Genomic DNA, 15,029 nt, shown 5'->3' on the forward strand with positions numbered 1-15,029 from the left:
TAAATTATGAAACCATGTCAACGGTTGTGTAACCTTTTTTCTTCTGATAAATGAGTTAATATTTTGTGGTTCTGGTCAGTCACGTTTCCCTCTGTTTTGGTCAGTGAGAGAATGTGAGGAAGGAGTTACATGAACTGGAATGTGTAAGTGCTTCCACATGGTGGGAGGCATATAAATTATGTCCCTTAGTGATAAAAGCCATTTGATTGATGGACCCGACTCCAAGTACAGATTAACTGTTCTCATTCTACCCTCTGTTAACCATATATAGAAACTTGAAAATGTGGGTTGAAACAGTGAAATGCACACTTTTTTTTCAACAAACACAGGTCACACAGATGTACTACTGAAGTCAATGCAAGAGTGGAAAAAAAACTGCAGTTTCCTGAGTGTCCACTTGGAGCTGCCTCTTAAAGACCAGGAAATCCCATAGAACCCCTGTTAAAAAGTACATTTTGTCAGCAGAAATACACATTTACAGCCTTTCTGTATATAAACAGTCCATGGTACTCTTTAAAAAATCGTCATGTTTTACGTAAACAGAAACATTTTGATGTTTGGACAAAGGGTTTAGACAAATGAAAAACTTTTGTTTTCTTTTATTGCTCCCCTAGTGGCGGTTTCAGGTCTTACAAAATAGTGTCAATATAGAAACAACAAGACTGGTCAATTATGGCCTTTTATGCTTTGAAGGTCACATAGAGGCAACCATTTTCATTTCAGCTTCTTTCATAATCACACAAAAAAAACTCCTCTATGGATAATTAATTTGTGGTCCATTTGATTTTTTTTATTTTATTTCAACATAACTATACCACATTATATCATGTGAATAGCATGGTATTTAATTAGTCTTTGGCAGGATTTAATGGGTGTAAGGATGTCTTCTTCATGCAGATTAGATTCTGCCTCAGCATGTTGCATAGCAAATTTCCTTTCTAACATTTTGGTATACAAACATTTTTGTTCGGGTTTTTTTGTTTTGTTCCCCTCTGTTTAGAACTTTCAAATGAACATTGTTTCTTATTTTCTGCTCTCCGTTGTATCGCCAAATATCTTCAGGTATGTATGGCAAATTAAGCTCTGAACACAATTTTATCTAAATGTCTTCTTACTAATTTTGTAACTGAATAAACAGAGCTGTATATGACATTAAAATATTATTGATAATTACATCATCCCTGAGAGTGGTCCTTAAACTGAGGAACATTCTTTATAAAGATCCTTCTAAGATAATAATATGCCACAGAATTTGTTACCTACCAATCCATATATGGCATTTTGTCTTTATTAAAATGTCGTTATTGAACTCCAGTGTTGATATTCCAGAAAGTCAATATCAGAGCCCCTGAACCACACCTCTGCCCGCTTTCCTTATCAGACGGAAATTGTGCAAAGTTTTTGAAAAAAACAAACTCTTGTGGAATTCAAAACAGGAAAAGCAATGAGCCGGCTTGTGTGGCTGAGCCCTCCAACTATGGTAATCAATTTGACTTCCTGTTCCCAAGAAGCAGTTCAAAGACATTTCCCACAAACTCGAAACAACACTTCATCAGTCCTATGCAGATGTTATTCACGTTGGAAGTTGTGAACAGCTGACAGTAGTTTAAATGTTGTCGTTCCAAAGAAGTGGAATGGGGCCCTCCAGTGGTTGTGTGCCCAATATCAATTACCACAGGGCAGTTTAAGGCCAGTGAGTACCCTAAGCCCTCACATAAACTTTAAACAGGACAAAACAATTGGCACAGTACTTTTAAAGGACGATTAAGGTCTAAACTGCCGTAATCAAGAAATGCACTTTTACATTCCCTTAGAAAAAAAATATATGAATTTGTTAAGGAGCAAAACCTTGTGGTAAATAAGTCTATGGAATTTGCAATGCAAACAGACTGAGTCTAGAGAATTTGACAATCACAGCCACATGTACTCTGGCTTGGAGTCTGAGGGAGAGGACAGATTTGTGAAGAGACACTTTCAGTGTCTCACCAGCAGCCCTGAAGCACAATCTACTGTGACAAAGACGATTGTGCTGCAGCCAGAGGCCTTTGTCCTCCTCCAGTCTCTGGATTGGTTTCAGGTCTCCTCCAGCTATAAGCCATGTTGGCTGAGACCACCGGGAAAGTTCTTGGCCATCAAATGAATGAAGAGAACCTTAAAACAAGCTCCAATGTTCGGGAAAAAAAGATCAATTGTTTTTGGAACATGAATAAAAAAAAGGACATTCGTTGACTCCTTGATTCTTCATCGATTTTATGGGTTTTGAGAAGCGTCTGGTCATGTCCCTTTGTGTAGTAGCACTCACGTGTGTGTTTGGAGTTGTAGGTTTTGAGAAGAACTTTGCTTTCTTTGTAATAAAGAAACCCATTTAATTGCTTTTTAATGTTCCCATGTTTCCAGCCCTGAACACTGGATGGAGTCTTGGTTAGTGATGGGCATATATCCATGCCTCCAGGTGATTGTCACCACAGGTGTGATTGGAATCAAACAGTTTTTGACTGTGTCTGAACGTCAGAGTTATTGTGAGATCAGTTTAAGTGCATCCTTTCTTTCAGCTTAACTGAGAAGTACACTGGGCCTTGGTTAATTCCTCTGTGAAGAACACACATTGGGTGTTCCCAATTCATCCCTCGGTGGCCAAAATATTCGACTGACTGGCCCTTACTCTATTTCAATGTGGCAGCCAATCTAAAATGGCTTTATTCTTCAATGTTGATAGTGTTATCATTAATACCCACATGTTTAGGTAATACCTACATGTGATCTCTTGGATCAAGTTGCAGCATTTATACTTCTATAATGGCTTAACATAATCTCATAACATAGTGAGATAATTTCCTCATCTACAGTATATGATTAAGAATGTGCCTTTGCCGTAGTTTTGGGTCGGGTTTTGTGGTTGCACCGCTGGAAGTTGATTAAAAGGAGAAAAATAGAAACAGCCATCAGAGATGTTTCAACAGATGTTTTTTCCAAATAACTATTTTGGCGCAACAAAGGGGGCCACATTCTGTCTTTAATATGACATGTTGGATGTCTCTCGTTTGTTTTTTAACGCAGAAGGACAATACAAATAAATCAGATTGGAAGAAAACATTTCTTAAAAGAATGGGAAAAAACTGACAGTGATACCTTTTCTTTCTGCAATGTATATTGCGATATGAAAACATAGAAGATGTTATTCCAAAAGTATCTACAGGCTCAAATATGGCCAATTAACAATTCAATATTACAAAAAAAATAATTCAGTTATTTTGAATTATGGTCTTTTTCATCTTAAGTCTGTATTATTTTTTGATATAGTGATGATATAAGTGTGATAAATAAACCACTACTCAGAAGGCCACATTAGCTTTAACTGTTTTGAAATGTTTCCTGTGAATGCAAATTAAGAACTAGAAGGGAAATCTGAAAGTGCTTGAGTTTTATTTGACTGCATGAAAATTGTGTGAGAATGTGTAAAATGTACACATAGTGAAACAAAAAAACAAATCATATTTTCAGGCCAGGAAAAACGCGCTATGTTTCTTCTGAATGCTCTGATTAAACAGCCACTGAGTAAATGTATGAATGTACCTATAGGGATTGAATAACTCACTTGTTTTTTCCCTGCATGATTAAGCAATTTAGTTAAAAATGAAGTTCTTATTACTTTGCAAAAAAAAAATGTGCATAAGAAAATGTTAAGGCAAACAGTGATGCATATATTGGAAAAGTACAAATGACATGAATAATAATAAAGTCTATCTCATTCTGGTTGCCTGGGGTTGTAGGATCCAAATTAATTAGAAATTATGGAGACAAGAAAAATAGCCTTTACACCCAACTGCAAGTTCTCATGCTGCCAGTAAATTCTAACCTTTTTGAACTGTTATCAGTTTTAGGGTATCTGTCTGGGGCTTCTGTCTGGATATGAGATGACAAAGCACTAAAAGCCTTGCCTGATGAGTCATTGTGCCCAAACTGACTTTCCACATCAATCGCATGTACTTTTGACTAATATTGATTTACTTTATTTTAGTTTATTCTATCTATACTGGGGTTTGATGTTACTTAACAGTCTCTGGTTCAAATTCCTGATCAGATATATGATCATTTCATTGACCCGTTAGTGCTTGTTTTTATGCCTATCAAACAGGAGATTAGATAACCTGACAAATGTTGAATAATTGATGCATTCTGGGAAAGTGGCTGCATAGTCCAATGCTTAAGCTTTTAAACCATTTTAATAGGCCTATTTTGACTAAATGTTTGGGGATTAAAGAGGAACAGTTGTGTAAGCCTCTGGTCAAATCCTGCATCATTTTGTTGTCAACTGGGATTTCCGAAAGTAGCTGCTTTTTTCCGTCTGGGAATAAGTCAATTTCTTATGGTCTGTTTAATCCCAGAAAGGCTGACCATTGTTTCAGAAGAGCTCGGTCCACCTGTACACCTCTATTCTGGACTTGAGTTTTGTTATCAGGCATTCCTTGTCTGTCTCAGCTGCAGCCTACTCTCCTGTTGAGAGTTTAACAAGGGTCAACCTTAATTAAGGTCATGTTTTGTGTTTTGCATTTTTATTTTTTTTCTTTATTACGTGGTGTTTTGTATTCACCCATGTCTCTGTCTTTCGGTCACGTTAGGGTGTGAGGTTTAAAAAAACAGTGTTTGGCAATTAACTGATTTGGTTTGTATATAAAAAAAAATAATAATAATAATAAAAAACAACAACAACTATTAAGCTGTTTATTTCGGTTTCGACAAACGCAATATTCACCATGTAAACTCAGGACTGAAGCGGTAAAACCAAAACTAGCCTTTTCACTAAACTTACAAATAAAAAAATGAATAATTATAATTTTATATATATATACGTATATATATATATATATATATATATATATATATACACTCAACAAAAATATAAACGCAACACTTTTGTTTTTGCTCCCATTTGTCATGAGATGGACTCAAAGATCTAAAATTCATTCCAGATACACAATATTACCATTTCTCTCAAACATTGTTCATAAATCTGTCTAAATGTGTGATAGTGAGCACTTTTGCTTTGCTGAGACAATCCATCCCACCTCACAGGTGTGCCACATCAAGATGCTCATCAGACACCATGATTAGTGCACAGGTGTACCTTATACTGCCCACAATAAAAGGCCACTCTGAAATGTGCAGTTTTGTCTCACAGCAAAATGCCACAGATGGCGCAAGCATTGAGGGAGCGTGCAATTGGCATGCTGACAGCAGGAATGTCAACCAGATCTGTTGCTCGGGCATTGAATGTTCATTTCTCCACCATAAGCCGTCTCCAAAGGCGTTTCAGAGAATATGGCAGTACATCCAACCGGCCTCACAACCGCAGACCACGTGTAACCACACCAGCCCAGGACCTCCACATCCAGCAGGTTCACCTCCAAGATCGTCTGAGACCAGCTACTCAGACAGCTGCTGAAACAATTGGTTTGCATAACCAAAGAATTTCTGCACAAACTGTCAGAAACCGTCTCAGGGAAGCTCAACTGCATGCTCGTCGTCCTCATCGGGGTCTTAACCTGACTCCAGATCGTCGCCGTAACAGACTTGAGTGGGCAAATGCTCACATTCGATGGCGTCTGGCACGTTGGAGAGGTGTTCTCTTCACGGATGAATCTCGGTTTACATTGTTCAGGGCAGATGGCAGACAGCGTGTGTGGCGTCGTGTGGGTGAGCGCTTTGCTGATGTCAATGTTGTGGATCGAGTGGCCCGTGGTGGTGGGGTTATGGTATGGGCAGGCATCTGTTATGGACGAAGAACACAGGTGCATTTTATTGATGGCATTTTGAATGCACAGAGATACCGTGATGAGATCCTGAGGCCCATTGTTGTGCCATACATCCATGAACATCACCTCATGTTTCAGCAAGATAATGCACGGCCCCATGTTGCAAGGATCTGTACACAATTCTTGGAAGCTGAAAATGTCCCAGTTCTTGCATGGCCAGCATACTCACCGGACATGTCACCCATTGAGCATGTTTGGGATGTGCTTGACCGGCGTATACGACAGCGCGTACCAGTTCCCACTAATATCCAGCAACTTCGCACAGCCATTGAAGAGGAGTGGACCAACATTCCACAGGCCACAATTGACAATCTGATAAACTCTATGCGAAGAAGATGTGTTGCACTGCATGAGGCAAATGGTGGTCACACCAGATACTGACTGGTTCTGAGTCCCCAGACCCTCAATAAAGCAAAAACTGCACATTTCAGGGTGGCCTTTTATTGTGGACAGTCTAAGGTACACCTATGCACTAATCATGGTGTCTGATGAGCATCTTGATGTGGCACACCTGTGAGGTGGGATGGATTGTCTCAGCAAAGCAAAAGTGCTCACTATCACACATTTAGACAGATTTATGAACAATGTTTGAGAGAAATGGTAATATTGTGTATCTGGAATGAATTTTAGATCTTTGAGTCCATCTCATGACAAATGGGAGCAAAAACAAAAGTGTTGCGTTTATATTTTTGTTGAGTATATATATATATATGATAGAAGATGTTATTCCATATATATATATATATATATATATATATGTGTGTGTATTAAGATTCTCTTATCTATTTAGAAATGCTAAATAACGCCTTATTAGCGGTGAGCCGTTTAAAAATATCTAAAACAAGTTTAAAGTTTCGGAAACTTGTCGTGAGGCAATCTAAGGTTAAAAACTACATTCCCCATTGTCCTGATACGGGAAATGTGTCCGTCCTTAAAATGAGTCCGACGTCAACTAAACTTTAGACTAGAGGAACGTGTGCGTTAGCAACTCTGAAAACGTACGACAAACGACAAATATATCAGCAACACTGAGACTTAAAACAAAGGTAAAACAAGGTTTTATCAGAATTGTATTTAAGTATACATCCTTTCTTAACTGTGCTGTTTAGACGAGCTAACAGCGAGCGTGTTTTTAGCATGTAGCCTGTAAACGTGACACAGTTCAGATAGTTGAATGACTGTATATAGTGGAAAAGAGCACATTTGAATGGTTAAGCAATATGGTTAAGCAATATGAGTCTTGCTTAACCAATATTTAAAAAATAAAATTGAAGATAGCTAATTCCATGTTTTGTGTAAACTTATATTTGTATTATTTACTTAGGTTATTAAGTCATTCTGTGTCTCTTCTCGTTCATTCAGCAAGCAGCATGTCAGAGACTTTAATCCAGCGTATAAAGCAGCTGGAGGCAGAGCTGGAGAAGCTCAAGTCGCAACTGAAGGAAAACAGTAAAGCCGGAGATGACACAGACCTGATGGCCAGTCTTTCTGCTGATGCACAGTCAGACTGCAGATCTGATTGTAACACCAACACTAGCAAGAAAATAGGTAAGAAAAGTGGCAAAGAGCGTCCCTTCGACTTCTCTGCTCATCCCCGGCGCCATGTGGCTTTGCGACTGGCTTACCTGGGGTGGTCCTACCAAGGGTTTGCAGTCCAAGACAACACAGACAACACTGTGGAGGCCAGACTCTTTGAAGCTATGCTAAAGACGCGTCTGATTCAGGACCGACAGAGCTCCAACTATCATCGGTGTGGTCGCACCGATAAGGGAGTCAGTGCTTTTTCCCAGGTCAGATCTGTGAGACTGAAATTGGGCTGTATTATCTCCATATAAGGGATGGTGATTCAAAACAAACATACAAAATATCTAACAGGTCTATTCCCCTTTCTCTTAATCGTGTCTCCTCTCCACAGGTCATAACTATCGATTTGCGCTCCACACATTTTAGTGAAGGACTGGGCATCACACTCCCTGAAAATGTAGATGTCACGACCAAAAACAAGGCTTCTGGCTCTGAGCTTCCATACGTGAAGATGCTTAACAGAGTCCTGCCCCAGGACATCAGGATCTTGGACTGGGCACCAGCAGCAGAGGGCTTCAGTGCACGCTTTGACTGCCAGTCCCGCACCTATCGATATTACTTCCCCCGGGGATGCTTGGATGTTGCGTTGATGGCAGATGCTGCAAAAAGGTGGGTGGAGATATTAAATAGCATACCGATGTAAATCCCAGTTTTCGACTTACAGACACATTGAACACCCAACAGATATGAAGGCACTCATGATTTTCGCAACATATGCAAAATGGATGTGGGAAATGGAGTCCTGCAGTTTGAGAGGAGCATCTTGTCGGCATCAGTGAAACCTGCACAGCCTCTGCATGTCTCAAGCACGGACCAATATGACATCTTTATATTTGAGATTAAAGGACTGGCCTTCCTTTACCACCAGGTAACAAAAGACCGACATTTGAAATCTCTGATTAATATATAATTTGATATATTTTGCCTTTTTTCATTGCTATTCAAACACAATCTCTTGTGGAGTTTTGATGTTATTAGTAAAGTCTCTAACTAAATTGAATTTCCTTATATTGTTGTGCTGTAGGTACGGTGCATGATGGCGTTGCTTCTCCTAATAGGACAGAAACTGGAAGCCCCAGAGATCATTGATAAGCTGCTGGATGTTCAGAGTAACCCAAGAAAACCACAGTACAGGTGCATTCACAAGAAATGAAATTGAGTATTGTGTCAAACATTGTAGATAATGTAAACTGTAAGAATCTTTCCTAAACCTCTCTCATCTTGTCTCTAGCATGGCAGTTGACTATCCGCTGGTTCTATATGACTGCCACTTTGAAGGTTTGAGCTGGAAGCAGGAAAACGAAGAGGTGAATCATGTCCTGTCTGCGCTTACACAACACTGGACCATGAGTGCAGTCAAGGCTCACGTCCTCCATGGCATGATCCAGGGTTTGGAGAACATAGGTGAGAAATCAAATCAGATGAAAAGGACCTAAAGAGAGTTCTAAAATTCTCTGTTCACTAGTTAGTCTGTTAAATCTCAAATAAATTAGATTATACCAAGCAAGCATTTGTGACAATGGCAAGAAAATACAAACATCTGCCCATTGCCCGAAAACATGTTAATTATTTGAACCATTTCAGTGTGCTTTGTTGTGCTCTAAAGCTGCAGAATATCACTTACAGTAGAAAAATCTGACTTTATTCAATATTCTAGTTATATTTTCATGCACATATGAAAAAAAGCATATGAGCGTATGAAAATATAATGCATCTCCACATAGGGGGACATACCAAATCAAGTATTCCTTTCAATATTTTGCTTTACAGCAATATATGATGCACATCAAAGATCATCTGTGTGTTTCTGTTCCTTTCTCTCTGTCCATAGGTGGAGTTCCCTCTAATCACTGCTGTCTGATAGAGGGCAGCAGGCAGAAAAACTACCGGCCCCTCCTGGAGCGTCCATGCTGTGAAAGTCTGGAGTCCAGGATAAATCATTTTGTCAAAAGAGGCAGACTGGAGCGAGAAGAAGGGGAGAATGGAGGCGAAATGGTCCACAGAGGAAAAAAGTCCAAACACTCCCACACTTCGTGTAGTCAGCCTGTTCCTTTGGAAATACCTTCATCAAAACAAACTGCAGAAGATTAGTGTTTTCTGACAGGAGAATGGACTTGAAAAGTTGTATTTACTTTAAAAAATACTTGATTTATATTTTTTTAATGTAAATATTCAGTTTACTTTGAAATAAATACATTTCGGAGAAAGTGGACCCCTCTATTTATTTTAAATTAGGCTGGAGGGTTGATTATGTTCTTCATAAGTGAACAATTATTTGGTCTGTGAAATGTTTGTAAATGTAGAAAACATCTGATGATTCCCAAAGCAAAAGATTCAGTCCTGCACTTTTTCGCTTAGTCACAGAGGAGCAAGGGAACTTGGAAATGTGTCATTTAGAAATAAATAACCGTGATTTCCTTTAGTTTAATAGTTAACAGTAATGCTGTCAAATAATTGAGCTGTAGTTTGAGAACTTTTGATTTTTGGGCCTCAAGATGAAATAGGAACTTGAAAGAAGTGAGGCGGAACCAATGTTAAGTTAAGACAAAAATCGGATGGTTTTTGAAGTGACGCTAAGAAGCTCGGTCGTTAGCAGTAGACCAGTATAAAAGTCAAGAGTGACAGACAGATAGAGTCGGTATTAAAAGTGCCTCTCTCTTAGTGTCGTCTGACTGATTATCAGACTGGACGCAGCAGAAACAATGGATGCGGCTTCGTGTGTTTGTACGTTTGTGGTCGCTCTGACTCGAACCTGAACAAGACCTGTGCTAAGGTTAGCCTGTTAGCACGCCTGCTTGTTTACTGTCAGCCTGCACGGATCTCCACTGTGAACACAGCTGATTTAAGGAGTGTCACTTGTTTACAAGGTAAATAAAAACATGCACAAAACAAAGTAGAGTAAGAGTATAGGAACAACCTGTGTTCACAAGCATGACTGTTCTTAAAGATAGTAAGTGTAGTCTGGGTTTATTTTGGTGTGTGGTCAAAAAATAACTTTAATGGGGACATATACCCTTTTTTTAAAAAAACATCTTTTCAAACAAGCCCCCCTGTGCTCTAAATGAAACATCAGTGCTGTGCTTTGGTCCATATATAACATGAATCAATCAGCAGAGGTTTGTGACCCTGTAGAAACTAGATCTCTCAGAACGTTCTATTTTGGTGTGTGTCTCTTTAAATACAATGACCCCGCCCCCTGAGTTTCCCCGTAGACATCACTCCTTTGTAGAGACAATAAAAATGGCAGACCTGCACAAAAGTTTTGCTCTAGGCTGGGTGGAGTCCATAGGTGGAGATACCATGGGAGGGGAGGGGATTTTCTTTTTACCAGAATCCAACTTGTGATGTCACAAACTGAGAAAATTTGAGACTGAGCATTTTCTCTGTGTGGTAAGACTTATGCTGACCATAAACAAATGACTGGATGGATGTATTTCACATTTTGTGGGTCGATAGACGCTCTGGCTACCTAAATAAATGTTCAATGTTTAACACTGTAGAAGAGGATTTTTCATAATATGTCCCCTTTAAAGCTGATTCAGGTCTGTCAGATTCTCAGGGTAGTTCAACACCTCAACAGCAGGGGGCATCAAAACTTGGGGTCATCTTTTATTAAAGAGCATTATAGAAGTTCATGTTAACTATTAATCATCCAAGAGGACTTTTCTCAATCAAAACAAGCCAAAGCTTTGTTTTGTTTGTTTTAATTTACTTCCTGTTTACACTCATGCTAATTAAAAAAGTCTGTTCTTTTGTCAGCTCCATTTTCTCCAAGTGTGTTTTTTTACTTATAGTAAGAGATGCTGTAGCATTTCTAAACTTTGCATTTACTCGTGATCCATCCATTATTATTCATTGTCTTTGAGTTATAATACACAGTGCCAGTATAATGACGATTCTGACTTTTATCTTTCAGTGTTTTTTTTCTTCTCTAAGATGTTCTTGGTGGGGCTAACAGGAGGTATAGCCTCGGGGAAGAGCACTGTGTCGACCATGCTGCGAGAGCTCGGCTGCCCTATTATTGACGCTGATGTCGTGGCCAGGAAAGGTGGGTGAAACTCTTCCAATCTCAAATGACATTTTGAGATTTTTTTTTGTTTTATTGGCCAGATATGTTTAACACAAGGAATTTAACTTCGGTAGATTGTGCTCTCTCTGTACAATGTAAACATTAAATATTAACATTTAACTTAACAATATAAACAAGTTATTAAAGACTCATATTTACAAGATTAAATAATATAATAAAATACAATTACCGGATAAGAACTCCACACTAGCATGAGCTGTTCTGCGTGAGAAAAATGCCCAAGGTGGGCAGATTTGGGGAAATGTGCTTTCACCGCTATGTCCCACCTTATTAGCCACTGGTGTGGATTTGTTTATTGACGCTCCGCCTGGAGGAAGTTCATTAAGACGATGGTTTGGAGGGCGAGCATGAATCATTTCAGTCATCTGTGCTGACTGCAGGGACAGTGTTTGAGCAGTGTGCAGAAGATTAAAAGGTCACAGAAGTAGGTGCGTGTGCAAGAGAGTATAAGACGCATTGGTAATGACTTTAAGGTACTTTATTTATTGAAGGATTTTCTGGACCATCTTTTCCCCTTCTATATATCTTTTGCCGCCCTTCATATTGACCTTTTTGCACTATCAGGTGTTTTCCTGTCACTGTATGAGCTCACGGATACAACTGAATTATTCAAATAGAAATTGTAAGAGTTGACTCACTTGTTTTATTAAGAGAGAGGGGGAAAAAAAGGAGTTTTGTGGAAAATCTCAAATTCTACTTCCTCCTCAGTTGTGGAGCCACACACCCCCGCCTACACCCGCATCGTCTACCACTTCGGGCCAGAGATCCTCCTGGAGAACGGGGAGATCGACCGCCAGAAGCTGGGCCAGCTCATCTTCACCAACGAGGAGAAAAGGAAGCTTCTGAACTCCATCACCCACCCGGAGATCCATAAAGCGATGCTCAAAGAGATCCTGTTCTACTTTCTCAGGGGTGAGTATTTGGCTCGGTTATCTGTTTAACAGTGAAACCGAGGATACGCCACTGAAAGGGAGCCAACGCTGTTTGGCAGCGCAGCAATGGGCTTTAGGGGTCTTAGGCTGCGTCTCACAAAGCACTCTGTGAGCCAAGCAGTGAACGATTTGAGAATATGCCGAACACTTTGGAAGGTAAGAGGTGATAAAGGGAGTAAAAAGTTTCTGCAGAAAGGACTTTTTCTTTAAATCATTCAAATCACAAGTTGAAAAAGTATGCTGCAACATCCAAGACTCGCACTCATTATCGCACATTTCTTCACAAAACATCATATAGAGAGTACACCACTCGTAAAGATGTTGAAATACCTTTTGATATCAATGTGACTTGAGAAGCCTCTTAAATTATACACACATTCTGACTGCTGACAAAGAGCTGGATGGGTACCCGTGCATTGATGTGGTATGATTGCTGTCACTGTTGCAAGATCTGGCTCAGTTCACTGAAGCTAGCCTAGCATAGGTGAGCTAACAGTGGCAGCAGGTTGATGTGCAGCCCATCCTGATATCCTACGTCTGCAGAAGAGTGGAAGAGAAACCCTGTTTTTCTTTTTTTTCCCTTCTTTGAATTTAAAAAAAGCCGTGCAGTTTGGATTTCTGAAAGCCAATTGTTTTTTTTTTTCTACATTTACACTCAGAGTCATATGGAGTGATTATCTATCGATCGATCGAAGAATGCGTACTGGACTTTAATGTGATAACATGTCGTCCTCTTCTGTCTCACTAGGGTACCGCTATGTGGTGCTGGACGTGCCCCTTCTCTTTGAAACCAGGCGTCTCACTCAGTTTCTAAATCACACAGTCGTAGTTTACTGGTAAGACCACAGCTCTGTTTAACACATCTTTGATTTCAACTGTTGGACAGTTTGTTTGAAAGTTACTTATTTTAAAAGCGTGAGATATTTTGATGCTTGTTTTTTTGACGACAACAACAACAGGACATCAGGCCCCGTTTGTTTGGGGTGTTTTTTTACTCATGCGTTACCTCTCTCCAGCTTTTTCATCTGTCCCTATTTTAGCATGACTCACCGCCCCTGGATTTTTTAACAAGACACTCCGACTGTTCCATAAATATCTCCCATTGTCTGTTCCTTTTCAGTGACCCTGCCACTCAGCTGCTGCGTCTGATGCAGAGGGACGACCTGACCCAGGAGCAGGCCGAGCAGCGCGTGGCTGCGCAGATGCCGCTCAATGAAAAGCGCGGCTTGGCCAATCACGTTATCGAGAACTCCAGCAGCCGAGAAGATACTCATCGGCAGGTCCTGCGGCTGCACACAAAGCTGGAGGACTCCATGGACTTCCTCTTAGTGAGGGTCATAGCTATTGCAGCCACTGCTGGTCTGGGTGGGATGCTGCTGTATGCGGCTAAGATACTTCTGTCCTAACAGAGAACAGATGAGGTTTTAGAAGAGGTCCAGGATATGTGGTCCAGGGATGAGGGCGTGAATAGACGCAGGCAAAGGCACATTCAATTTACTGTGAGATTAGTTTCGCAGCACCCGCCTCGACAGCTCGGAGGTGTGACGTGCTCTGTTGGCAGTAAACGCGGACTTACATTATCGACACGCAATGACACGTGGTTTGGTGTGAAGGGTTTCTATGTGCAATTCATCAGGTTTTACTCAGACACCTTAAAACATGAAGGCAGTACCTTCGAAACTCAGCTGATGTACGAGCTCCTGAATGTTCTCTACAGAATTCACTCTTAAGGGCCTTAAAGTGGCTGAGTCCTTCGATTTGATTCAGCAGGCAACATTCAGTAAAAAAAAAAAAAAAGTCAAAACCTAAAATTGTAAAAAGCAAAGAGATTTATTTTGATATAACCTAACCCATTATAAAGTGATAGATGTTAGGTGCTGCATCGAGGATGAAAAATGTACTAAAAGCAGAGGTGAACATCTGTACTTTACATTGATTTCTGCATTCATTATTTACCTGGTACAACTGCTACCTTTTATTTCTAGAATGAAAACACTCGACATATCTATACGGTTAGTTCTTATATTGGATGGAGTGTTCCACATTGGTAGAGATTTAAAAAGCGCAAAGATATGACCTTAATATATTGACTGTATGTGAATGACCTGTGTAATGAAGATTAGTAGCTGAATGTATATGACAGTCCATGTTTAATGGGAACAGGGTGAACTTCCATGAATTAACAGACTTTCTATTTATCACTGTATTTTCTTACACTTGAAGCTGACCTATGTAAATACCTGATTCTCTCTGACGTTTCGTTTTGTTCGTCACTCTCACTTTGAACCCAAATTCAAAACGTGTAACATTAGCTGCTCAGCTGAACTATAAAGGATCAAACATTACTGTTTTAAAGGAACAAACATTGTCAAAGGGTGTCATTTTTTTTGTCATGGTTTATTAGATGAGTTGTAGTTTTATTTTGTGATTTAGGTTTATTCCCTTACATATTTTATCTTCTTTGGACACCAGATATGAAGACAGTTCTCATGTTCCTGGTGAAATATTAGCTCTGCGTTTAGATCCGACTTTAAGGTATTTGAGCTGGAGTTTGTGTTATTACAACCAACCATGAAAATCTTAAATTTAAAACATGTTGAGTAAACTTTT

General features: G+C 39.6%; 2 protein-coding genes across 2 annotated transcripts; both read left to right on the forward strand.

The window, feature by feature from the left end:
• Nucleotides 1–6,729: 6,729 nt before the first annotated feature.
• On the forward strand, nucleotides 6,730–9,604 carry pus3 (pseudouridylate synthase 3). The gene is made up of 7 exons (XM_079333844.1): nucleotides 6,730–6,859; nucleotides 7,176–7,603; nucleotides 7,729–8,006; nucleotides 8,082–8,265; nucleotides 8,422–8,531; nucleotides 8,629–8,801; nucleotides 9,229–9,604. The coding sequence occupies exons 2-7, from the start codon at nucleotides 7,184–7,186 to the stop codon at nucleotides 9,486–9,488; spliced, it is 1,425 nt and encodes a 474-aa protein (XP_079189970.1). The 5' UTR covers nucleotides 6,730–6,859; nucleotides 7,176–7,183; the 3' UTR covers nucleotides 9,489–9,604.
• Nucleotides 9,605–9,950: 346 nt separating this feature from the next.
• Nucleotides 9,951–14,782, forward strand: dcakd (dephospho-CoA kinase domain containing). The gene is made up of 5 exons (XM_079372308.1): nucleotides 9,951–10,264; nucleotides 11,314–11,445; nucleotides 12,196–12,399; nucleotides 13,168–13,255; nucleotides 13,540–14,782. Exons 2-5 carry the CDS (start codon nucleotides 11,334–11,336, stop codon nucleotides 13,823–13,825), a joined length of 690 nt encoding a protein of 229 aa, XP_079228434.1. The 5' UTR covers nucleotides 9,951–10,264; nucleotides 11,314–11,333; the 3' UTR covers nucleotides 13,826–14,782.
• The last annotated feature ends 247 nt before the right edge of the window (nucleotides 14,783–15,029 follow it).

The sequence above is a fragment of the Symphodus melops genome, assembly GCF_947650265.1.
Source record: "Symphodus melops genome assembly, chromosome: 21".
NCBI lineage: Eukaryota > Metazoa > Chordata > Actinopteri > Labriformes > Labridae > Symphodus > Symphodus melops.

Excerpts from the sequence above, each read along its gene's own strand:
- pus3 (XM_079333844.1), top strand. The coding sequence starts at position 7,184 with ATGTCAGAGACTTTAATCCAGCGTATAAAGCAGCTGGAGGCAGAGCTG. Across the intron at positions 8,266-8,421 it reads TGGCCTTCCTTTACCACCAG|GTACGGTGCATGATGGCGTT; the intron begins GTAACAAAAGAC and ends GTTGTGCTGTAG. Across the intron at positions 8,532-8,628 it reads CCAAGAAAACCACAGTACAG|CATGGCAGTTGACTATCCGC; the intron begins GTGCATTCACAA and ends TCTTGTCTCTAG.
- dcakd (XM_079372308.1), top strand. The coding sequence starts at position 11,334 with ATGTTCTTGGTGGGGCTAACAGGAGGTATAGCCTCGGGGAAGAGCACT. Across the intron at positions 11,446-12,195 it reads TGATGTCGTGGCCAGGAAAG|TTGTGGAGCCACACACCCCC; the intron begins GTGGGTGAAACT and ends CTTCCTCCTCAG. Across the intron at positions 13,256-13,539 it reads CACACAGTCGTAGTTTACTG|TGACCCTGCCACTCAGCTGC; the intron begins GTAAGACCACAG and ends GTTCCTTTTCAG.